The sequence below is a fragment of the Dasypus novemcinctus genome, chromosome 7, assembly GCF_030445035.2.
Source record: "Dasypus novemcinctus isolate mDasNov1 chromosome 7, mDasNov1.1.hap2, whole genome shotgun sequence".
In the NCBI taxonomy this organism is placed as follows: Eukaryota; Metazoa; Chordata; class Mammalia; order Cingulata; family Dasypodidae; genus Dasypus; species Dasypus novemcinctus.
Window position 1 is genome coordinate 43,037,847 of NC_080679.1, and position 26,303 is coordinate 43,064,149.

The 26,303-nt window shown below is 41.5% G+C and overlaps 1 protein-coding gene across 2 annotated transcripts in view; it reads right to left on the minus strand.

Moving 5' to 3' along the window:
• Positions 1-3,411: 3,411 nt before the first annotated feature.
• The window catches only part of KIAA2012 (KIAA2012 ortholog), a 127,418-nt gene continuing 104,526 nt past the window's right edge, over positions 3,412-26,303 (minus strand). For both annotated transcript variants that reach the window (XM_058300363.2, XM_058300364.2), the window contains 6 exons: positions 15,887-16,287; positions 13,691-13,893; positions 7,996-8,168; positions 6,948-7,155; positions 4,884-5,043; positions 3,412-3,787 (listed from right to left, as the gene is read on the minus strand). In XM_058300363.2, coding sequence (XP_058156346.1) covers positions 4,905-5,043; positions 6,948-7,155; positions 7,996-8,168; positions 13,691-13,893; positions 15,887-16,287 — 1,124 coding nt within the window. In that variant the 3' untranslated portion in view covers positions 3,412-3,787; positions 4,884-4,904. The remainder of the gene's footprint in view (positions 3,788-4,883; positions 5,044-6,947; positions 7,156-7,995; positions 8,169-13,690; positions 13,894-15,886; positions 16,288-26,303) is intronic.

The following is a 26,303-nucleotide window of genomic DNA, read 5'->3' on the forward strand; positions in this document are numbered from 1 at the left end:
TTAATATTCATTTTATTTTATTATTTAAAAAAAATTTTTTTTTTGAAGATTTATTCATTTATTTAATTCCCTCCCCGGGTTGTCTGGTCTGTTCTCTGTGTCTGTTTGCTGCGTCTTGTTTCTTTGTCCACTTCTGTTGTCAGGGTACGGGAAGTGTGGGCGGCACCATTCCTGGGTAGGCTGCACTTTCTTTCGCGCTGGGCGGCTCTCCTTACGGGGCACACTCCTTGCGCGTGGGGCTCCCCTACGCTGGGGACACCCCTGTGTGGCAGGGCACTCCTTGCATGCATCAGCACTGCGCATGGGCCAGCTCCACACGGGTCAAGGAGGCCTGGGGTTTGAACCGCGGACCTCCCATGTGGTAGACGGATGCCCTAACCACTGGGCCAAGTCCGTTTCCCTTTTTTCTAAGATTTATTTTATTTATCTCCCCTCTCTCCCCCACCCCGGTTGTCTGTTCTCTGTGTCTATTTGCTGCATCTTCTTTGTCCGCTTCTGTTGTCAGCAGCACGGGAATCTGTGTTTCTTTTGTGTTATCTTGTTATGCCAGCTCTCCGTGTGTGCGGCACCATTCCTGGGCAGGCTGCACTTTCTTTCACACTGGGCGGCTCTCCTTACAGGGCGCATTCTTTGCACGTGGGGCTCCCCTATGAGGGGGACACCCCTGCGTGGCAGGGCACTCCTTGCGTGTATCAGCACTGCACATGGGCCAGCTCCACACGGGTCTAGGAGGCCCGGGGTTTGAACCGCGGACCTCCCATGTGGTAGACAGATGCCCTAAACACTGGGCCAAGTCCACTGCCTCATTTTATTTTTAATTGGATAGTATAGAAAGAAAAAAGAAAATGCCTAAAACGTCGTCTTCTTGCATAATAGTGGAAATTATTGTTTGTACATGGCACACACACATTTTTTCTTCAGTATGGTTCAGTGATAACATTAATAACTTTGAAGCACTGAAAGTTACTGAAGTGCCTTTCAAATTAAGAATTTAGTTAAGGCCACAATATATTCTTAAATATTCAGTGTTCTATTTTTTGTTTGTTTTGTTTCAGTTTGATATTTCTGTATGGTACGTATATATGATACAGTTACCCATCACGTTGAATAAATGGGGATGTCAAAAATTCTTAATTGATTTATATAGAAAATTTCATGTTTCCCTTTAACAAGTTACAAAGTATTCTTAGTTAAGGTTAGGTGTTATACATATTGTTTATATTTTCCTTTTCTTTATATTTTAAATATTTTTAAAAGATTTTATTATTCCCTTCTCCATTGTTTACATTCACTGTCTGCTCTGTGTTTGTTATGTGCTGCTCTTCTTTTTAGGAGGCACAGAGAAATGAACCTGGGACCTCGCATGTGGGAAGGGGCCGCCTAATGGCTTGAGCCACCTCCACCCCTGTATCTTAAATATATTTTTTCAGACTTATTTTCTTTCTCCCCACCCCCTTGTTATTTTTCACTTGCTGTGTCTGTTGGTCTTGTTTCTTTAGGAGGCACTGGGAGCTGAACCCTGGACTCTGATATGGGAGGGAGGTGCCTAATTGCTTGAGCCATCTCCTCTCGCTGCTTTGTTAAGTCACTCATGTTTTCCCTCCCCATATCTCTTGTTGTGTCATCATGTTGCATAAGCTCACCATGGCTGCCTGTTGCTTCAGCTCGCTGTCTTTAGGAGGCACCAGGAACCTCTGCTCCTTGATTTGCTGTGTCTCTAATTTTTATGTTTTTTTCTTGTATCTCGTGTCAGCTTGCCATGCCTGCCTGTCAGGCCAACTCACTGTCTTCTTTAGGAGGCACCAGGCTCCAAACCAGCAACAAACTCCCATGTGATAGGCAGGGGCTCAGTCGCCTGAACCACATCTGCTTCCCTTAAATATTTGAACTATGGAAAGTTAAAATGCCAAGTTAGTTTCCTGTTAGAGGGCTTAAATTTTCTTTTTAACTCTTTGAGTCACAAAATACAATATACCATGCATACACATAATCCAATTTCATGTTAATTCCCAAGTAGACTGTCATCTTATTACTTGAGAAGAACAAATAAAGTCTACCAATGATTTTATAAATTGTTATAGTTTACAAATCTACTCAAGTCAGGTGTTGAAAACCAGATTGGCTTGACTTTATAGATTCCTCTATCTGACCCTAGCTGAGAAGTTATTTGTATTATACATGTATAGAGCAGGTAAATGAGAGCTTTAAAATTAGAGTGTCGCTTGATATTCATTAATACAATAATGGCCAAGAATTAGAACAATTTTAAGAAAATAACTTGCCTATTTCTGTCAAGACTAACAAATCTGATTGGCTATTTTGAGCTATCCAAAAGCATGGACATGTAGTTGGGCATCTTAATTTTGTTTGCCTCTTTGAATGTTTGGAAGTTCACAGCAGTAAGGCAGTGGATCTTAGCTACTGGGGAAGTAATTTTCTTGCTTTTAGTTTATTGGATTCTTCTAAATGTGATGTACACTGCTGTAGTTAACTTTTTTTTTTAAGATTTATTTATTTATTTCTCTCCCCTCCCCCCCTCACCCCAGTTGTCTGTTCACTGTGTCTATTTGCTGCGTCTCCTTTGTCCGCTTTTGTTGTTGTCAGCAGCATGGGAATCTGTGTTTCTTTTTGTTGCGTCATCTTGTTGTGTCAGCTCTCCGTGTGGGCGGCACCATTCCTGGGCAAGCTGCACTTTGCGCGCATCAGCACTGCGTGTGGGTCAGCTGCACATGGGTCAAGGAGGCCCAGGGTTTGAACCGTGGACCTCCCATGTGGCAGACGGACGCCCTAACCACTGGGCCAAGTCCGCCGCCATGCTGTAGTTAACTTAAGAATGTGCTTATTTAGTGTAGTAGTGATAAAATAGGCATTTCACAGTAACATTTTAATAGAATATCCAATTTAGAAGGAAATTTGAATAATATTTAGTGTAGCCACTCTACCGGGTGCTTGACTGCAGCATCCTAAATTTGTAAAAGAAGGAAGAAATTAAAGTCCATAATGGTAGGTATATTTAGTCAGCCAAAGGGGTGCTGGTGCAAAATACCAGAAATCAGTTGGTTTTTATGAAGAGTATTTATTTGGAGTAGGAGCTTACAGATACCAGGCCATAAAGCTTAAGTTACTTCCCTTACCAAAGTCTTATTTCCACATGTTGGAGCAAGATGGCTGCCGGCCTCTGTGAGGGTTCAGGCTTCCTGGGTTCTTCCCTTCCAGGGTCTTGCTACTGTCTGGGTTCAGGGTTCCTCACTTCCCAGGGCTCCAGCTTCATCATCAAACTCCAACATTAAGAACCTTTCAACTCTGTCCTTTGCCATGCCTTTTATCTGCAAGTCCCCACCCACCAAGGGGCAGGGACTCAATGCCCTACTGACACTGAATTCAATATAATCTCACATGCCCAGAGGAAAAGAGTTTACAAACAATATTTATTTTTGGAATTTCATCAATAATATCAAACTGTTACAGTAGATTTCCCCCACAAGGATGTTTTCCTTATGTGTTCGTCTATTCTTGGTTAAATTATTTAAGATACTCTTCTCATCTAATTAAATATTGAATTTAAAAAAAATATTGAATGAATTGATTGAATAGGCAAGCAGGGTCAACAAGCTTGAGAAAATGGTATTTAAACTCACTACAATTGATATTATTCAGTGTTTTGGCCATTTTATTTCTATTTAGTTTTACATAAAGCTAGGAGTTAATGCATCAAATCTGAGCAAGTCCAGTGACACAATACAGAATCCAAATTAAGTCCAACTTCTGATTTGTAGAGGTGCAGTTCCTGTAGAAAGCAAATACCTTATAATCATTAGTGGAAATTTTGAGAGAATTACCTGTAAATATTAGCTATAAGTAGCAACATGTAGGATAAGTCCACTGGAAACTCAGGAAAATTCTTGTTCTCATACTGCTTGCTTTAACAATTTTAGCAAATTACGTTGTTTGCTAAAACTCTTTCATATTCTTTAATTACCTTCATTCTATGACATATATTGTTTAGAGGGATGTTTTATATTAAAGAGACAAAAATCGGTGATTTTAAATGGGAAATTTTGTGCAAGTTCAGTTCTTTAAAGCAGTTAGGAGCAAAAACTTAAGATTTGTTAACTTTCAGGGCTTTAGAATGGGAGTTTAACAATAGAACTTCTCGCGATGATGGAAACGTTCTATCTGTGCTGTCCAGTATGGTGGTGGTAGTTACATGTGGCCACTGAGCACTTGAAATGTAACTAGTATGACCGAAGAACTGAAACTAAAACACCCACGTGACTAGTGGCTACCATATTGGTCAGTTCAGCTCTAGAATGTGTACTTTGGGGATGTGAGAAGAGCTTTACAAAAACAGCTCATTTTGCTCAAGGGAACATTTGTCAAGTGGTTGTCAAAAGACTCTTTTAATAGACATGAATTTTCGATTCTCAGGATGAAATGGTTTTGCCTTCTAAAGAGATTTACAATAAAATTCTTAATAGCAAATCCCTCTCAGCTAATTTAGAATTATTTTTTATAGAATTTCTGTTTATCTGCAACTCTTTTTCAGACACAAACTTACTGAAATGAAACACTGGCTATTCTGAGACCATGTTAGTATTTCAGAATGCAATTTTGAAGCCATGAACAGTAGCAGGGGCCTAAGTTTCTGGATTTATGTGGTTTTAAAAAACACAAAGTATTAAGTAAAGAATTTAATTGGGTTGAGCAAAAAGTACCTCTGTGGTAGGGAGGGTGGTGGGAATGGAGGTCCCTTAGTAGAGAAAATCTCAAGTGGGTTCAGGTGAACCATGTGAAATGAAACCAACTAGGCTCAGGATAGAACTTTATTATAAAAGGAAGCTACTTTTCCACTGTTAAAAATTTTTTTTTCTCCCCCAACTTACTTTTTAGTTTTCTTCTAGCCTTTAAGGCCTGGGTATTTGTAGGAACTGGAAATAGGAGTAGACCCATGCTCTGGAAATATTCTGTGTCCATTGCAGGCTATTGGCTTCCTTATGCAGCTCTCGATGGAAATGAATATGTTTCTCCAAAGCAGCTTTTTGCCTAAGGAGACGAGACAAGCCAACCCCCAATCTCAGTAGGGATAAGCACTCTAGAAACTGTCCTTTTAAGTTAGTTGAAGAATTTTGGATTTGAACAATCAGCAGGATTGTTGAACTTGCATTTTAGGAATTCATTTGAGATTGGTTCATTTTGAACCTTTACATAAGAGGTTTAGAGTATCAAAGGCCTTCTATTCGAAAAGTAAAAGGAAAGGCATGGTTCACAGTTCTTCAACTTATAATGCTGGAAGGACTCCCTTGTGTTTGAGATGAGGGAACAGGCTCAGAGAAGTTTAAGTACCTAGGCCAAGGTCACACAAATGAGGATAAAGTAAAGTTCTGACTCGGTGGGATGAGGCTCCACCACTCATGAATCCCTTTAGTTACCAATTTTTTTTCCACTTACGTCGACTAGCCTTACGAAGTTGCTTACCTTCCCCTTGTATGTCTGTCAGTTTTCTTTTTGTGGAAAGCTGAAACACCAATAGCTTGCTTTTGGTCTCAGTTTTTTTGAACCTAGCCATACTGCTATGATAAATGGAATATACAGTTTTAAAATTGAATCGACTTCCCTAATGATCCATTTTATAATTCACAGCAGCTGAAGAAAGTCTGGGGGAGGAACTCAACTCTTCAAGGTTGATGGAAAACCTTGAAATAGAGTTCTGGCTGCCTTCTCTTTCTGGTCCCTAATAGGGGGAGAAAGTAAGACAGACAAGGTCTTTTCTATGGCTTGCATTCCTGATGGGATAAAATTAGGCTTAAATTGTGGTAAATGTATTTCAGAGGGAAAAGAGTTTAGAATTAAGCTTGAAATTATACTGTTTTGGGTGGTTTGTTTTGTTTTTGTTTTTGTTTTTACCTCAATTTTGATGGTTCTCTAGAACTTTGGAGGGGAAATTAATGACAAAGCAACTACAGAGGATCCACTTTTTAAAAAAGACTAGATTGAAACCACATTACTAAAGAAATTCTATTATCAGAAAGATGCAAAGATCATTAATATTGTAGGACAATGAAGAGGAGAAATGCCCTTGGCCTTTGATGACTTTGATTCTGTACCATTTCTCTTAAGGCCTTCATAAAATCTGGTCTTGTCCTCCCTCTTTGACTTTATCTGAAAGTATTCTTTGTGCCTTGTTCACTCCAGCTATGCTGACCGTTTTTTATTTCACCACCATGCCAGCCTCATTCATCTTTTGGGCCTTTGCACTTGCTGTTTATTTGCTGGAATATTTTTCTCCCAGATTTTCATGTGACTGACTCCTTGTCATTCAGGTCTCACCTTAAATATCAATTCTTCCAAAAGGTCTGGCCCTGACCAGCCAATCTAAAATAAGCTGCCAGTGAGTCTATCACATCTACTTATAAAATTTTCTGCATAGCAATTATTGCCAGCTAAAAATATCTTTGTTTGGAGTCTTTCTACCCCATGTCCCTAGAAAGTAAATGCTATGGGAGAAGAAACCTTGCCTTGCTTATTCCTGAGTTCCCAGTGTCAAGATCAGACTTTGGCACACAATAGGCACCCAATAAATCCTTATTGACAAAGGCAGTGAGTTCAGAGTTAGGGGGCATTACACTGACCCTAGCTCACTGTTAGCCCTGATGGAGATCCTTCCCTTCTTTGGGACTCTTTTCTCATCTCTAAACTCCCAACCAGCTTCAATATGCTACAAATCAATGAATGTAATCCCTACTATAAATCATGAAGGAATCCTGTGATATTTGCAGCAAAGGAATCTCTATTACTTAGTGCTTCCAAACCATGCTTTTGGGGAGTGGGAAAATTTCACTTATCCAAAGGCAGTGCAAAGTGAAATACTAGCACCAGGGCATCAAGCCCTTGGACAATGCCCCTCGTGCCCAAGAGGACAATCGCACCTCTTGCCCAAGTTCGGGTACCTGGCTAGTTCCTGGGCTTCCTCCAGAGCCAGCCTTGCCGCTTCCTCTTCCTTTTGCCTCCTCTCCTCTGCCTCCAGCTGGGCCTTCTCTTCTGCTTCCTGTTTGTGCCGCTGGTACTCCAGCCGTTCTTCTTCAGCCATTTCCAACAGACGTTTTTGTTCTTCTGCTAACTGCATTTCCACTTCTTTCTGCCTTTGCTTCTCTGCCTCTGCAGAATAGAAAGGGGAATTGGCTTAGTAGGGGTCTCATTATTGGAGAAAAAAATTCTTGGATATAACTCATAGATTGTGAGAAATTCTGCAGCTTGCTTGCTAGCAGGCTGCCAGATCCTCTGCAGGTATTGTCTTGGGGGCTAATTTACTGATTTAAGAGTCCTTTACCAAGAACCTACTATGTGCAATGCACTGTGCAATTAATACAAAACCTTGGGGAAGAATTTTTCAGAACCTGGTACACTCTTGGAATGGTATGCAGCTGGGTTGGGGAGGGGTGCCAGATCTGGGACTGGAGAAACTTGGTGCTTATTCAGTGGGACTGACCTGTCTAAAGTGCCAGAACCAGTTAGTGAACCACAGAGTGTCATCCGCTGAAATTCCTACCTCTTCAAAAGTGAGGCTGGAGAGATTTTATGCATAAACACTGAAAGTCTGCCCTGAATCTATCCAGATATTTGTGACTCTGCTTCCACCTGCTAGGGAGGGAAGCAAAGAACAGGCCTGTGTCTCTAACATAGGCGGTCCTGAGCATTGCTGAAAGGGCAAATGGAGGGGCTAGCTCCCACTTCAGGAGATACCTGAATTGGGACTGGGATCCAAGAATTATTTCCATAAGTTGAGTCTTTCGTTTCTTATTCTAATCTATCCTGATTCACCATAGTCACACATAATCATTACTTCGAAAAAATAGCTTATACATTTACAGTGCTTCATACACTAAGGTGTAGGAAAGGAATAACTTTAGGGAGATTAAAATGAACACCCCACAGAGGGGAAAGATATTTCTGTCCCAAATGGAAGGTAGATGCAGAGAGCTCAAGAACTGCTCTTACCAGCCCTCTCGGCTTCCTCCTGCTGCTTTTTTCTCTGCAGCTCTTGCAGCTTTCTCCGGAATTCCTCCTGCTGCTGCCGGGCTCTTTCCTGGGCTACTTGTAACTGGAGCCTCTGCTTTCTCTCTTCCTCCTCCTGCCGCTGGTGTTCTTCTTCAAGTCTCTGTTTCCTCAAGCTGAGAAAACACACAAGATGATCAGGGTAAATGGAAGAAAACACTGGAGCATCCAGCATGTAAGACAAGCCAGTAGTCAGTGTCCCTGGTGGAGGTTTGCCGTTTCAGGCCAAACTGAGCCTACAGGTCAGGCAGAGCATTCCATTCAAAGGAGACTTGGCTTTCCCAGGAAAGCCAGGATTGCAGAGCAGAAGCCAGAACGCAATGGACTTGGGGCTAGAAACTTAGCTTCGAGTACACAGCTCTGAGCTCTGGGGTAGGGACCTTTAGTTCTCAGAGCTTCATTTTCCATTTTTATTCAGGCATACCTCATCTTATTGTGCTTTGCTTTATTGCACTTTGCAGATAGTGCATTTTTTACAAATTGAAGGTTTGTGGCAATCCTGCATCAAGCAAGTCTATTAGCACCATTTTCCCAACAATATGTTCTCACTTTGTTTCTTTATGTCACATTTTGGTAATTCTTGAAATATTTCAAACTTTTTCATTATTATATCTGTTATGATGAGCTGTGATCAGTGATCTTTGATGTAACTACTTTTTAAATTTAAATTTTTAAAATTTTTATTTTTTTATCACCTTCCCACCCCCTTTGTTTGCGCTCACTGTCTGCTCCCTGTGTCCATTTGCTGTGTGTCTTCTGTGTCTGCTTGTCTTTTCTTCTCATCTTTCTCTTTAGGAGTCACCAGGAAGCTATCCCAGGACCTCCAGTGTGAGAGAGAGGCCCTCAATTGCTTGGACCTTGTCATCTCCCTGGTCTGCTGCGTCTCTCACTGTCTTCCCCTCTCGTCTCCCTTTGTTGTATCACCTTGCTGTGCCAGCTCTCTGCGTTGCAGGCCACCAGCTCTCTGCGGCATGGGCCAGCTTGCCTTCACCAGGAGGTAAGGAATCGAACCTGGGGCCTCCCATACGGTAGATGGGAGCCCAATTCCTTGAGCCACATCCACTTCCCTGATGTTACTATTGTAATTGTTTTGGGGCTCCACAAACTGTGCCCATAAAAGACGGTGTGTGTTCTGACTGCTCCACCAACTGGCTGTTCCTTCATCTCTCTTTCTCTCTCTCTCTTCCGGCTTCCCTATTCCCTGAGAAACAACAATATTGAAATTAGGATAATTAACCCTACAATGACCTCTAAGTGTTCAGTGAAAGGAAGAGCCACATGTCTCTCACTTTAAATCAAAAGCCAGAAATGACTAAGTTTAGTGAGGAAGGCATTTTGAAAGTCAAGATAGGCTGAAAGCTAGGCCTCTTGTGCCAAACAGTTAGCCAAGTTGTGAATGCAAAGGAAAAGTTCTTTTTTTTTTTTTTGTCTTTATTCATTTTTAAAAAATATTACATTAAAAAAATATGAGGTCTGGAAAAGTTCTTGAGGGAAATTAAAAGTGCTACTCCAGTGAACACATGAATGATAGAGAAACAGACTTACTGCTGATATGTAGAAAGTTTTAGTGATCTGGACAGCAGATCAAACCAGCCACAACATTCCCTTAAGCCAAATCCTAATACAGGCCCATACTCTTCAATTCTGTGAAAGCTGAGAGAGTCTAGGAAGCTGCAGAAGAAAAGTTTGAAACTAGCAGAGGTTGGTTCATGAGGTTTAAGGAAAGTTTTCTCGGTAACATAAAAGTACAAGATGAAGCAGCAAGTACTGATGAGTAGAAGCTGCAGCAAGTTATCCAGAAAAGCTTGCTAAAATAATTGATGAGGCTGGCTACACAAAACAACAGATTTTCACTGAAACAGCCTTCTGTCAGAATAAGATGCCATCTAGGACTTTGATAGCTAAAGTCATGCTGGCTTTGAAGCTTCGAAGGACAGGCTGACTCTCTTGTTTGGGGTTAATGCAGCTGGTGACTTTAAGTCGACTTATAGTTGAAGCCAATATTCTTTTTTTTTTTTTTTAAAGAAAACATACTTTATTGCTCAGAAATTAAAAATGTAAGTATTAAACTGAGATAAGGTTATCAACATCAAAATAATTTTCTCCATTTGCTTCTATTCATCTGTCTTCTTGGCCAATTCATTTTTCTTCCCAAGATTGTTGCATGCCACACTTGAGGCTAAGAAGAATTTCTGAATACCATGGCTATGGACCTGAACATTGATCTGCAGCTACCTGTATGTTGTAACTTTAGGTACCTCTTATAGTTGTTTTTTTTCCAGCCATCTTTTTTTTGGGGCAACATTTAGCATTATGATCGTCATACTTCTTTAAAACTCAGGCTTTGTTGCATCTTCCCTTCTTGGCTGCCCGGAGCAAAAGCCCGATATTCATTTACCATTCTGAAAATGTTAGGGTCGTTAAGAATTACGCTAAATCTACTCTTCCTGTGCTCTATAAATGGAGCAACAAAGCCTGGATGATAGCACATCTATTTCAATGTGGTTTACTGACCGTTGAGACCTACTGCTTAGAAATAAAAGATACCTTTCAAAATATTACTGTTCATTGACAGCACACCTGGTCACCCAAGAGCTCTGAAAGAGATGTACAATGAGATGATTGTTTTCTTTTTCTTTTTTTATTCAAAATAAGCTCAGACCAAGTGAAACTCCAACAAATAAGTCTTCTCCAAGAGTGAGAAAAACTGTACAGCTACTCAAAGCTGATTCTGCCAGTGGGGCTGAGGATATAAAGGGGAAGGTGAAATCATGGTGGGGAGCAGGGGCTGCCCATCAAAGTGGGTCTGCCTGCATCAGGTGGGGGGTGGGGATATGGATGGGCCAGCTCTTGCCTCCCTTTATGGGGCATGAGGTGTTCCTCACCATCTTCTAGTGCTAGGCAGAGCCAGCTCATCCTGACAGGTAGTGACAGGATGGGACTGGCTGGGGGGAGGCGAGAGTCCCATAAGAGGGACAACTTGCTGATTCCAAACAAGGTGGCCCCTGTCCATCTCACTTCATGCCTGCTAACACAGCCATTCTGCTAACACAACCATTCTGCTAGGAGTCATTAGAACTTTCAAGTCTTATTATTCAAGAAATATGTATTGTAAGGCTATAGCTTTCATAGATAGTGATCCTTTGATGGATCTGGGCAAAGTAAATTGAAAACTCTGGGAAGGGTTCACCATTCTAGATGCCATTAAAAACATTTGTGATTCATGGGAGAAGGCCAAAATATCAACAATAAGAGGAGTCTGGGTTGAGAAGTGGACTTGGCCCAGTGGATAGGGTATCTGTCTACCACATGGGAGGTCCACGGTTCAAACCCCGTCTCTTGACCCATATGGAGCTGGCCCACGTGCAGTGCTGATGCGCGCAAGGAGTGCCGCGCCATGCAGGGGTGTCCCGGCCTAGGGGAGCCCCATGCGCAAGGATTGTACCCTGTAGGGAGAGCCACCCAGCACGAAAGAAAGTGCAGCCTGCCCAAGAATGGCGCCGCACACATGGAGAGTTGATGCAGCAAGATGATGCAACAAAAAGAAACACAGATTCCTGTGCCGCTGACAACAACAGAAGCGGACAAAAAGAACATGCAGCAAATGGACACAGAGAATAGACAACTGGGGCGGGAGGGGGAAGGGGAGAGAAATAAATAAAATAAATCTTTAAAAAAAAAAAAGAGGAGTCTAGGGAAAAGTGGATGTGCCTCAGGTGACCGGGCTCCTGCCTACCATGCAGGAGGTTGATGGTTCAAATCCTGGTGCCTCCTAAAGAAGACAGCAGGCTGATATGATGGGCCAGCATGGCAAGCTGACCACAACAAGAGACACAAGAAGAGGGAACATAATGAGAGACAAAACAAAGTTGGGAACAGAGGTTTCTGGTGCCTCCTAAAGAAGATAGCCAACCGACATGACGGGCAGGCATGGCAAGCTGATGCAACATGATGACACAAGAAGAGATATGGGGAGGCAAAACATAATGAGAGACACAGCAAAGCAGGGAGCAGAGGTGGCTCAAACAATTAGGCACCTCCCTCCTTAATCAGAGGTCCCAGGTTCGGCTCCTGGTGCCTCCTAAAAAGAAAACAAGGAAGACAGACAGACACAGCAAGTGCAAACAATGAGGGGGTAGGGAGAAATCAATAAATCTTAAAATAAAAAAAAAAGAGTTTGGAAGAAGTTGATTCCAACTCTCATGGATGACTTTAAGGGGTTCAAGACTTTCAGGGGAAGAAGTAACTTCAGATGTGGTGGAAACAGCAAGAGAATGAGAATTAGAAGTGGACCCTGAAGTTATAACTAAATTGCTGTAATCTCATGATAAAACTTGAACAGATCAGGATGGATGAGCAAAGAAAATGGTTTCTTAATATGGAGTCTACTTCTGATGAAGATACTGTGAACATTGTTGAAATGACAACAATGGCTTTAGAATAATTCTTATACTTAGTTGATAACACAGTGACAGAGTTTGAGAGAATCGACTCCAATTTTGAAAGAAGTACTATTGTGGGTAAAATGCTGTCCAACAGTATTGCATACTACACAGAAATCTTTCGTGAAAGGAAGAGTCTATTGATGTGGCAAATCATTGTCTTATTTTAAGAAATTGCCACAGCCACACCAAACTTCAACGACCACCACCCTGATCAGTCAGCAGCCACTGGCACTGAAGCAAAAAGAATTATAACTCGCTGAAGGCTCAAATGATGGTTAGCATTTTTTAGCAATAAAGTATCTTTTTTTTTTTTTTTAAGATTTATTTATTTATTTAATTTCCCCCCCTCCCCTGGTTGTCTGTTTTTGGTGTCTATTTGTTGCGTCTTGTTTCTTTGTCCGCTTATGTTGTCGTCAGCGGCACGGGAAGTGTGGGCGGCGCCATTCCTGGGCAGGCTGCTCTTTCTTTTCACGCTGGGCGGCTTTCCTCACGGGCGCACTCCTTGCGCGTGGGGCTCCCCCACGCGGGGGACACCCTTGCGTGGCACGGCACTCCTTGTGCGCATCAGCGCTGCGCATGGCCAGCTCCACACGGGTCAAGGAGGCCCGGGGTTTGAACCACGGACCTCCCATATGGTAGACGGACGCCCTAACCACTGGGCCAAAGTCCGTTTCCCGCAATAAAGTATTTTTAAATTAAGGTATATACTTTTTTTTTTAGACCCAATGCTATTGCACAATTAGACTACAGTATAGTGTAAACACAACTTTTTTATGCACATAAAAAAATTCATGTGACTCAATTGCAGTGGTCTGGGACAAAACTCACACTATCTCTGAGGTATGCCTGTCAATGGATTTTGAAACTCTTGCCTTACAAGGTTGTTGTGAAGATTAAAATAAGTGAGTTAAGTCCTGTGAAAGGGCCTAGCACTATGCTGGCAATGTGGCAGGACCCAACAAATGTTTGTTGAGTTTGAATCTCCAATCCTTCCCAAGAAGTTCTATCAACTTCTACTTCTATGGTCAAGACACTGCTCCTACAATAACTGGGTATGAAGAAAGATGAAAATGTTATTTTACTTTGAGACATAACTCTTAGAACCTAACTTTGCCCTAGCGGAGGTCGAGCCCTGCCTTTTTTTTCTGCTTCCTAACATCTGTGGAAGTGGAGTCTCTGGCTGCCCGACCCACCGGATCTCCTCTGTGCGTCTCTGCTGCTCGAGCTCCAGCTCTTCCTTCATCTTCTCTGCCCTCTCCAGCTGCTCCTGTTGGAGCCGCCTCTCTTCCTCCTGTTCCCTTCTCTTCCTCTCCACCTCCAGTCGTCTCATCTCCGCCTTCTCTGCTCGCAGCTTGTCCCGGAAAGCTTTCTCCTGCTCTCTCTGTGCGAGGAGGGCCTAAGAAACCGGAGTGTTCGGAGTGGAAGGGACAGCATTGTAATCAGGGGTAAATTTGTCTTGGCTCTCCCCAACCCCACACAATGTGATCCGTAATCAGAGATGCATTCAAAAAACCAATTCCACACTCTGACGATAGTCACATGTTTATGTGGCAGCACTGATTGACCTGGGTCGAGTCTCTCTTACTAGCTTTGGAACTTGGGAATTAAATAACTTAATTTCTCTAATATTATCTTCCTTATGGGGTTATTACCCAGATTAACTGAAATAGCTAAAGCGCCAAAATAAATGTCTGTTCTAGAGTTATCAACCCTAGCTGCACTTCTGAATTGCCCAAGGAAATTTAAAACTACATGTGGTCAGGGAGTCATCCTAGACCAATTGAAAGAGAATCTCTAGGATATAAGACCTGGTGGTGGTGGTGGTGTGTTTAAAAAACTTCTCAGGTGATTCTAATATGAAAACAGGGATGGGAACCTGGTTCTAGATAAAAGCTATTTTATTGGGGGGCAGTCTTTGATATAGATGTGTTTGCCTCACATTTAATCCCATACACACCCACTTTTTCAATGAAAGGTTATTCTCTCAGTGTATTTGAAGGGCATTTTAGCTTCTTTTGTTCTCCCTAGTGCCTCTTTCTCAGTCATAAATATGCCCATGAGGGGAAATTTGAGAGGCACCTCTTCCATGGGAACTCTGTATTTAACTTGGCATGAACTTCCTTGCTTTTTAGCCTTTGCAGAAGCAGCATGGCCCTATGGATTAAAGATAAATCTAAGAAATTCTGATGATCTAGCAAGCATAGAAAGTTATGGCCACAGATTAAAATTTTCATCTGCTGTGCAGAGCAGAATTCTATAATCTAGGCAGTTGGGGTGGGGGTTGGGAGGATTGAGATCGGGGGAAAGCCTTCCTGAAATTCTTTTTGGAAGACCATGGGCTGGCTGTAAGAGATATAAACAGCTAGTAATATAATATTTAAAAGAACAAAAAGAGTTTTGAATTTGGAGTCAAGAACCTGGGTTTAAGGCTTGGCCCTACTGCTCAATGTTGTGCAACTTTTGGCAACTGACATTTACCTCCTTGAACCTTGGTTTAAAGGTCTGTAAAATGGGGCTAATCATACTAGGCTCATAAGTGTGGTTGTAAAGATTACATGAAATTCAGCAGAGGTACACTATATGTGCATGTAATTTATGCAGATTTAATCATATTGTCTTACCTGTGAGTGTTTCTAGTGTTTAAAGATACTTTGGGATACTTTGGGGGTGTGTGTTAACAAGTAAGACCCCTAAATACAGCTCAATATCTTCTCAGTGGAAGAAACAGTGATCTATTCTAAACACAGAGGAAAAATTGAATGTGTTGCTCTAACTGAAAGATGATGTATCTATATGGTATACTTTTTGGTTAATTGCAGGGATATTCAACTGAAGTCGATGCTTAGTGATCACTTTTAATTAACTCAGTTTTCTCTATGTCTGACATTAGAATCTGGGGCCCTGGGACTATGTGACTCTTATGGACAAAAGCACCTTATAAAAGTAGGTGAGCATGTCTAAACTATTACGTGGTCTAGCTGGGTGCTACAGAAGAGCAGATTAGGAAAGGAGGGGTTTCCATGGTTTTTGGGAGGCAAGCAACCATGAAAAGCTGACGAGCTCCAGGTCAAGTCAAGGATATGTGCTTGGTGCTAATGGCCAGCATACACCTTTCACTGGAACTGTGAGAGCTGCACCTTTCACAGATGGGTGCTATGCCAACTTAGTGCTCTTTAATGGAGTGGGATACCTGTCTTGGCAGTCTGGGAGGCCTTACAGAATGCATCATTTCAGAGGGGCTTGGCCACCTTGTAAATATGATCGGGTCTGGCTTCTTAAAAGCATCAGAAGGTACCACAGTAGAAAAAAATAAAACCATTGTATAATAGAGATAGTTCAGTAATGGCACTTTTCCCTATGTGGAAAAACATAGGAGTGGTTTTTCCTACCTCTGCAATTGTGCCGGCGAGGACAGAACTCCCTCTGGTCAAGAGGAGGGCATCAGACCCTACCTTGGAAGGATCTTCCTGGCTTCTCTCTTCTTCAGATTCCATGTTTCCAGTGACAGTGACAGTCTGGGTAGGTGATGATCTTCCTTCTAGAGAAACTTGGCTCTCCTGAGCATCATATTTGGGAAAAAGCCCAAGTTCCTCTGTAATGGAGCTTGAAGGTAAGAAACGTTTATCTGAGGTCTCCTCCATTTCCTCAGAATTGATGACATTGGGTCTACCCAGCTCTGCTGCTATCTCCAAATTCTTATCCTTAGATGTCTTTTTCCTTTTGACTCTTGGCTTTTTTTCTTTGAGAATTAGCTCGGACTTCTTTTCAAACTTTGATTCCTTTGACTTTCCTGGGGAGAAGAATTGGGGACAGTTTGGCTGAGTTAATTAAAAGTGGTCACTAAGCATTGACTTCAGTAATTTTTAAACTTTAGTGTGCAGTGGAATCACCTGGGGGCAGATCCTTAAACTCCACCGCCACAATCTGATTCAGCAGTTAAGGGAGGGACTCAAAACTCTGCATTTTAACTTGCTTTTATTAGAGAAGTTCTAGGTTAACAGAAAATACATGCAGGGAAGCGGACTTGGCCCAATGGATAGTACTTCCGCCTACCACATGGGAGGTCTGTGTTTCAAATCCTGGGCCTCCTTGACCCGTGGTGGGGCTGGCCCATGCGCAGTGCTGATGCATGAAGGAGTGCCGTGCCATGCAGGGGTGTCCCCCGCATAGGGGAGCCCCACGTGCAAGGAATGCTCCCCGTAAGGAGAGCCACCTAGCGCGAAAGAAAGTACAGCCTGCCCAAGAATGGTGCTGCACACTCGGAGAGCTGACACAGCAACGAGATGACACAACAAAAAGAAACCCAGATTCCCAGTGCCACTGATAAGGATAGAAGCAATCTGACTCCAATTCTTAAAAATTGGAGAGGGGAACACTCCCTAATTCATTCTATGAGGCCAACATCACCTAATTCCAAAGCCAGATAAAGATATCACAAAAAAAGAAAATTACAGACCAATATCTTTTTTTCTCAATTCTTCCATTAATGCCTACTTTCCTATTTACTTGACTTTTTTGTGTTGTACCATTTTGAATTCTTCCCCATATCTTTCTGCATGTATTTTTCATGTGTTTTCTTTGTGGTTACCATAGGGTTTAAATTTAACATCTTATATCTGTAAAATTCATACTGGATTTGATATAAAATTAACTTCAATAGCATACACATATGCTGTTCCTGTATCCCTCTGTTCTCCCACCTTTTCGCTGCACTGGTTACATAATATATCTTTATGCATTGTCTATCCAAAACTATACATTTATAATTACATTTTATGAATTTGCATTTTAGAATCTGTAAGTAAAAAATGTAGTTACATACCAAAAAATACAATAATACTACCATTTATAATTAACTATATGATTACCTTTACTGAATGTCTATTTCTTTATGTTGCTTTAATCCACTTTCTACTAGTATCCTTTCCTTTCAGTCTGAAGACTTCCCTTTAGCATTGCTTGTAGGCAGGTCTAGTGATGACAAACTCTTTGCATTTGCTTATCTGGGTGTGTCATAATTTTTCTCTCATTTTTGAAAGAGTCTCACGATATAAAATTTTTCACGGTAATTGTCTTCTTTTGGCATTTTAAATATTTTTTTTCCCTACTGCTTTCTTGCCTCCATGGTTTCTGATGAGAAATTGACCCTTAACATTATTGGGACTCACTTGTACATAACACGTGGCCTTTCTCTTATTCTCTTTTTTGTCTTGGCATTTGACAGTTTGACTACTTTGTGTCTGGGCATGATTGTCTTCATGTTCATTCTGTTTGGGGTTTGTTAGGCTTCTTGGATGTACATATTCATGTCTTTTGTTAAATTTGGGAAGTTTTACGGGATTTTTTATTTGAATATTCCTTCTGCCCCTTTCTCTTTCTTCTTCTGGATCCCCAGAATGCATATATTGGAGTTCCTGATGGTGTCCCACATGTCTCTTAGGCTCTGTACACTTCTTAAAATTCTTTTTTTTTCTTTCTGCTTCTCAGTCTGAATCAATTCACTTGCCTTGCATTCGAGTTCACTAATTCTGTCTCCTGTCACCTCCAATCACTGTTAAAACCCTTTCAGGGATTTTTCATTTTAGTTACTGTGGTCTTCAACTCCAGTATTTCTCTTTTGTTTCTTTTAAAATTTCTTTCTCTTTATTGAGATTCTCATATTGTTCATTCATGGTCTTCCTGGTATCCTTTAGTTCTTTCTCTGTTTTCTTTTATCTCCTTGAGAATATTGAGGATTGTTTTCGTAACGTCTTTGTCTAGTATGTTCAAAGTCTGGTCTTCTTCATTAATGGTTTCTGGATTTTGGATGGGCCATCACTTCCTGTTACTTTGTTTGTTTTGTGATTTTTTTTGTACACTGTTTATTTTAATTTTTTAAACTGTTAACTCTGGGATTTAGTCCCTGAACAGACTGTTCCTTAAATTTTTTTCCAGCTAGTGGTATGACAGAGATTTTCTTGAATGCCGGGTACTAAGAAAAACACATGAACTAATGCAAGAACACCTTTCACAGTCTCTGCAAGTTGGCTCTCTGTTGACTGGTGCTGTCCTTCGAATTTAACCCTCCTATGAGAATATCAGCTGAGGTGAATGTGAAGCACACAATCACATATTTTTTGAGCCTATATTGATCTTGTGCTTGTTTGTGGCCCCATTTATAGGAATTTGTTTTCCATTACTTTTTTTTTTTATTTTTAACTTTTTCTTATAAAAAGTTCAGTTATGGTGTGTGTTATTTTTGTGTGTGTGAAATTTTATTTTTCAGTGCTGATATGGTCTTTTTTTCCTTTTTTTAAAATTAAAGTTAATAGATCAAAAGGAATGTTACATTTAAAAAAACATAAAAAAAAAACAAAAAACATGAGGTTCCCATATAACCCACTCCCCATGCCCCACCATATCATTTTTGTAAATTGTATTTTTTTGAAGATATATACATCACACACAAAAAATGTTATATTAAAAAATATAAGAGGTTCCTGTATACACACACCCCCCCCACACACACACCAACAACCTGTCTCATCAGTGTGGCACACTCATCGCACTTGGTGAACACATTTTGGGGCACTGCTGCACTACACAGGTAATAGTTTACCCTGTAGTTCACACTCTCCCCCAGTGTCAGTGGGTTATGACAGGATATATAAAGTCCAACATCTGACCCTGCAATATCATTTAGGACAACTCAAAATCCCTAAAATGCCCCCACATCACATCTCTTCTACCCTCTCCCTGCCCTTAGCAACTACTGTGGCCACTTTCTCCACCTTGATGCTAAAATGTCTTCTATTACTCATCACAATAGTTTTATAGTAGAATATCAGTAAGTCCACTGTAGTCCATATTTTATTCCTCAATTCTGTGAACCCTGGGATGGTGATGTCCTCTCCACCTCTAGATCAAGAGGTGACTTAGATTCCACATCGATGATGGATGCAGTTTCTCTGCTTACAGTTGTAGGCACTCTTGATTCCCTGGTGTGGTGGTTGACCATCTTCACCTCCCTGTTAGCTGACCTGGGTAAGACCAACTAACCGGAGAGTAGGAGTCACCACTCTGCTGAGGCTTAGGGCCCAGCTGGCACACGGGCTGTCCAGAGATTCAAGTCCTCTGAGTATGGACCATCCCTAGTGCCAACCACAGGTTCAGTAAAAGTGACAGAAGAGGCATATGTAGAAAAGTTACATCTGAGTCCAGCTCCATCACACCCAGGAGCACAAATTCCAAAGTAGGGCCCTCTGACATGGCACAGAGCTCCAAATCCATCTGCCATGACTATATACCTTGTGCATCTCTGTAGCCTTCAGGAGAACCAGTACCTAGGGCTGTATCTACTTTGGCTTTTTCTTGGGTCCTGCTGAGGTATGCCTATGTGCTACCCTCTGATGACCTCCCGACTCTTTTAGGAAGACTCTTAACCATATCAACTCATTTGTGTTTGTAATTTCCTCCTTTTATTCAAGGTCAAAGAGCAGTTTTTAACACTTGATCCAACATATAGGCTACATATATAGGAATTTGAATGCCTCCTCTAGTCCCTATAAATTAAGACTTTCTCTCCCTCCGAAGTGCTCTACTACATAATTTAAAAAGGTAATCCTTTGTTGCAGGCTGCTCTGACTTAATTGTTTCTAACACTGCTTTAGCTGTTTGCAAGGTGCTTCTGCCTGCAGGACAAGTTCTGGGAAAGTGATCATGAAACAAGTTTCCTGGCTAAGTTTTTCGGGATGCCACCCTATAGATAGGGATTGACATACAGGCACCCCAGTATGTACTTATGGGTTACTCTGCTCCCACTGGAACAGGGACAGGGACCCACAGTGGGAACGCAGGCTGACTCCACACTGGACCAACAAGGGAGTGGGTGAGGGGCTAGTAAAGTATCATGAGCTTCTCTTGTAGTTTTTTTTTTTTTTTAATTAAAAAATTTTAGCCATGCCAGTTGGCTCTACTTTGGAGTTTGTGTTCCTGAGTGTGACGGAGTTGGACTCAGATGTGATCTTTGTTCACAAGCCTCTCCTGTCACTTTTACCGGACCTGTGGTTGGCGCTGGGGTTTAGTGTATACTCAGGCGACCTGAATCTCTGGACTGTCCATGTGATAGCCAGACCATGAACCTCAACAGACTTGCAACTCCTACCCTCTGGTTTATTGAATTTACCCCAGCCAGCTAACAGGGAGGTGAAGAAGGTCAACCACCACACCAGGGAACCAAGAGTGCCTACAACTGCAAACAGAATTGCATCCATCATCAAGGTGGAATCTAAGCACCCTCTCAATACAGAGGTGGAGTGCTCATAACCATTTCAGGGTCCATGGAATGGAGGAATGGAGTATGGACTGGAGTGGACCTACATTCTGGAACTGATGTGATTGGTGATGGAAGTAAATGTAGCATTGAGATGGAGAGGGTGGCCATGGTGGCTGCTGAGGGTGGGGAGTGGGAAGAGGAGATGTGATGTGGGGGCATTTTCAGGACTTGGAGTTGTCCTGGGTGGTACTGCAGGGACGGTTACTGGACATTGTGTGTCCTCCTATGGCCCACTGGGTGGACTGGGGGAGAGCGTAAACTATAATGTGGACCATTGACCATGTGGTTCAGCAGTGCTCAGAGATGTATTTACCAAGTGCAATGAATGTCCCATGATGATGGAGGAGGTTGTTGTTGTGGAAGGAGTGGGGTGAGGGGGGTGGGGGGACATATGGGGCCTCATATTTTTTGAATGTAAAATTAAAAAAAAATAAAGACAAAGAAATTTTAAAAAATTTTTTACTGGAGTATATCATTCATACATAATTCCTACAGTTTTGTTTTTTTTAAAAGATTTATTTATTTCTCCCCACCCCCCGCATTGTTTTTGCACTCACTGTCTGCTTTCTGTGTCCATTTGCTGTGTGTTCTTCTGTGTCTACTTGTCTTCTCTTTAGACACCATTGGGAACTGATCCTGGGACCTTCTGGAATGGGAGAGAGGTACTCAATCTCTTGCACCACTTCAGCTCCCTGGTCTGCTGCATCTCTTATTGTCTCTCTTCTGTGTCTCTTTTTGTTGTGTCATCTTGCAGCACCAGCTCTCCATATGGGCCAGCACTTCATGCAGGCAAGCACTCTTGTGCGGGCCAGCTCTCTGCTTGGTCTAGCTTGCCTTCACGAGGAGGCTTCTGGACCTCCTATATGGTAGACGGGAGCCCAGTCTTTTGGGCCATGTCCACTTCCCATCCTACAGTTTTTAAAGCTAAATTTTCTTGATTTGGCCGTCACCCAGTTACTGCAATGGCTTAACTGTTTGTTTTTTTTTTTTTTTTTTTGGAGTTTTGAGGAAGATGGCTCTTCCAGTTTTTGCTAGTTGTTCAAGGATTCTGTGGGAGAACAGCACCTTGGAGCATCTTACTGCTTTCTTGGCATGAAAGAAGTGACTCAAAGTAGGTAATCCATAGATGACCCTTTAAGAAACTGGCTTTCCAATTTGGTTCAACTGTAATTCAGCAGTTTTGTTTTGTTTTAAGATTTATTTTTATTTATTTTCCCCCCATCCCTCCCTTGTCTGCTCTGTGTCCATTCACTGTGTGTTCTTCTGTGTTTGCTTGTATTCTCATTAGGCAGCTCCAGGAACTGATCCTGGGACCTTCTGGAGTGGGAGAGAGGTGATTACTCTCTTGCACCACCTCAACTCCCCTTAGTAGTCTTAATACTAAAGAAATTCTATTTCACTTTTACCTATGGTGGGGGAAAGACTTTTACATTGGAGATCTATATACAAAGTTTGAAAGTAATGCCTGAGGTTGGCCTGAGGTTCTCTGGGGGCCACAAGTATTTCCTTTTCCCATCCTGCCAATGCTACTCTAATTGTAGTCTATAATAATTGAAATTCAGCAAGATTTTAAAAATCAAACCTCAAAAATAGATCTGGGAAAATGATCGAGATGGTGGAGTGAGACACTTCAGGGCTCCTTCCCCCAATAGAAGCTTTGAAAAACCAACAAGAACAGGAGTAAACTTTCTTCTTGGAATGGAAACATCTTTCTCAGGCTCCGGGAAATAGTTAAGGGAGTGCAGTAACGGTGAGTGCTGGATCAAGAGAAAGGTCACTTAAAAGTGGTAGGATCTGGAAGCAGCTATGGCTTAATCAGTTGGGCTCCCGTCTACCATAAGGGAGGCCCTGGGTTCGCATCCTGGGCCTCCTTGTGAAGGCAGGCTCGCCCGCACGCCGTGGAGAGCCACTGGCCCGCAAGTGCTGTGGAGAGCTAATTCAGCAAGGTGACGCAACAAAAAGGAAGACAAGTAAAAACACAGAAGAGCAGACAGCGAATGGACACAGAGAGCAAATAACAAGCAAGTTGCAAGGAGGAGTGGAATAAAAATTAAAAAAAAAAAAGTGTTAAGATCTGTGATATCCTGGCTTGTCTTTCCCCTCCCCCTCACTGGATCAGTGCGGAGCCAGCCTGTTTCTGGAGGGAGCAGAGTGATCCTCATGCAAATGCTGGGAACATGTCTTGTCTAATCTGTCTGGTGGTGACTTGAGGGTCTGGCCTAAGGGTCCTGCCAACCCAGAACTTGCCCTGTGTGGAGAAGCCTGTGTGGAGAAGGCAGCTTAGTTATTCTAGAGAACACTGTGGAAGAGCAGTCAATTGGCTGCCTGGATTAAAGGATTACCTGTAGTAGGATATATAGTGCAGTGCCAGGACGATGAGGAAACTGTTTCTTAGAGAAGAAGGACATTTGCAGCCCTGTAAATGGGGTAGTTTCTAGAGCCAAATATCCATGCCCCAGACAAGACACATGATCAGAAAAAAAACCAGGGAGGTCCTTCAATTTGGCCTTGAGCTATTCTCATACATACAACCCAATGAATGGATAAGCCCTTGAAGGAGAGCACTTACATAGGTCAATTTTCAAAGACTGGGAAAGTTATTTTATTTTTTCCCTTCATTTTTATTCTTCTGTTAGCTTCTGGAATTCAAGGAAAAGTTGGTCATAACTCTAGCTGTATACAAGCTTAAAGAAAGATACCACAGAAACTAAATTTCAGTGACAATACATTAAAATATCAAAACGTCCAGGTTTCAACCAAAGGTTAAAAAACAAAAAATAGGAAATGATGGCCCAGGCAAAGGAGATGGTTAAAGCATTAGAAACCGTCAATGTGGAGAATCAGACCTGGCTATACCAAAGACTTTTAAAACATCATCCTAAATAAGCTCAAAGGGCTAAAGGAAAACATGGACAAAGAACTAAAAAAAAGTCAGGGAAATGCTAGATGAACACAAAGAGTACATCAATAGACAGATGGAAATTATGAAAAGGAACCACGAGAGCAGAAGACCACAGTAACAAATTAAGAATTTCCTAGAGGAGTTCAAGAGCAGATTGGAGATTGCAAAAGAAGATATCAATTTACTTGAATGTACATAAGACATTTGAAATCATTAAGTCTTAGGAGGAGAAAGAAGGAAAAATGAAAGAAAGTGAATAGAGCCTGAGGAACCTGTGGGATACCATTAGGCATACCAATATACATATTGGTATGTATGTATATTGAAGACAGAGAGAAAGGGACAAAGAATATTCAAGGAAAAAATGGCTGACAACTTCTCAAATTTAATGAAAGGTATGAATATACACATTAAGATGCTCAACAAACGCCAAACTATATAAACCCAAATAGAACCACACTGTGGCATATTATAATCAGACTGCTGAATACCAAAGATAAAGAATTCTGAAAATTGCAAGAGAGAAGCAACATGTCACATACAAGGATGCCCCAAGATTAGTTAGTGCTATTTCTCATTGGAAACCATGGAGGCCAGAAGGCAGTGGAAAGACATATGCTGAAAGCAAAAAACTGCCAGTCAAGAATTCTGTATCTGGTCAATTTCATTCAAAAAGAGGGAAGAATTAAGACATTCCCAGATAATCAAAACTGAGGGACTTTATTACCACTATACCAGACCTACAAGAAATGCTGAAGGGTGTGCTGCAGTTTGAAAGGAAAGGACATTAGACAATTGACTGAAGCCACATGAAGAAATAAATATCTCCGAAGATAATGACATAAGTAAATATGAATATCATATTTTGTTTTCTCCCTCCACTTTTTACTTCCTACAAAATCTAAAAGGCAAATAAATGCATAGAATGTAATGATAAATCAGTGGTTTTGGACTTATGATGAATAAATATGTAATTTATAACAAGAATTACATAAAGGTGGGGAGACAGAGGGATGTAGGAACATAGTTTGTGTATACTATTTTTTTCTTCCTGTCCTCCTCCCCTGCCCTGCTGTTTTTGCTGTCTGTGTCCATTTATTTGCTGTGTGATGTTTCTCTTTTTGTCTTCTCTTCTCGTCTTTCTCCTCTAGAATTCACCAGGATTCCATCCTGGGAACCTCTGATGTGGACAGAGGTTCCCTGTCAATTGTGCCACCTCAGTTTCTGGTCTCTGCTGCACTTCACCTTGACTCTCCCCTTTGTTTCTCTTTTGTTGCATCACCATCTTGCTGCGTGACTCACTTGTGCAGGCACTTGGCTTGCCATATGGGTACTTGTGTGGGCACTTGGCTTGCCGCATAGGCACTTGGCTCACCATGCAGGCACTGGCTCGCTATGCAGGCATGCTTTCTCTTATTCTTTTTCACCAGGAGGCCCCAGGGATCGAACCCCAGGTCCTCCCATATGCTAGGTGGAGGCTCTATCACTTGAGCCACATCCACTTCCCATTGTGTATGCTATTGAAGTTAAATTGGTATCAAAGCAAATTAAATTGTTATAGATTTAGGATGTTAATTTAAGCCCTATGGTAGCTATAAAGAAAATATTGGAGAATATGCAGGCCCTTAGAGATGCACACTAGAGGTTGCCAGATGCAGTGGGCAGGGAGAATGGGCCATAATGCATAATGTGTGTGGGTTTCTATTTTGGGAGATGGGAAAATTTTAATAATAGAAGGTGGTGAGGATACCACAATATTGTGAATGTGATTAATCCCATTGAATGGTATGCTTGGATGTGGTTGATATGAGAAAGCTTATAATGTGTATATGTTCCCAGAAGTGAAAAAAAAGAGTAACTAAAGAGACAATGACAATGAAATACAATACATGATCATGGATGGTATCTAGCATGAGAGGAGAAAAGGCTCAAAGGGACATTATTGGGATATATGAAAAAATTGGAATATAGACTATAAGCTTTCTATCAATGTTAAATTGCTAGAACATGGTAACCGTACTTAAGATGGTTACATAAGTGTATGTCCTTTTTCTTAGGAAATGTACATGGCATGTACATTTCCTAAGTGTTTAAGGAGCAAGATGTATACAATCTACACTCAAGTGTTCAGAAAATGGATTGATAAATAAATGGGTTGGTAGTAGATAGATGGATAGATGGAATCACACTACAAATGAGCAAAATGTTAAAATTGGTGGATCTGGGTTTCTGGGGAGGGGGGAAGGTTATGCTGGAGTTCTCTGTATGGAATTTGTATTATTTTCACAACTGTCCTGTAATTTTAAATTTAAAAAATTTTAAAAATGGATCTGGCCTGTAATCACATCCAATGTCATCCTTTCCACCCTATTTTCATTTCCTTTGATTTGTTTGGAGGGTCTTCTGAATCATGTGGCCAGTAAAGGATGGATGTTGAGTTTAGGCTAAAGAAAGTCTTCAGAAGCATAGGAATCTGAATTACTTGTAAGGTTTGCAACAGAGAGGTTACAACAGGGAACTGAGAAGGAAGATGGTAGCTGTGGTGACCTGTGATTATTCAGAGTTTGTGGCATCCTCCCCCTTCCCAAAT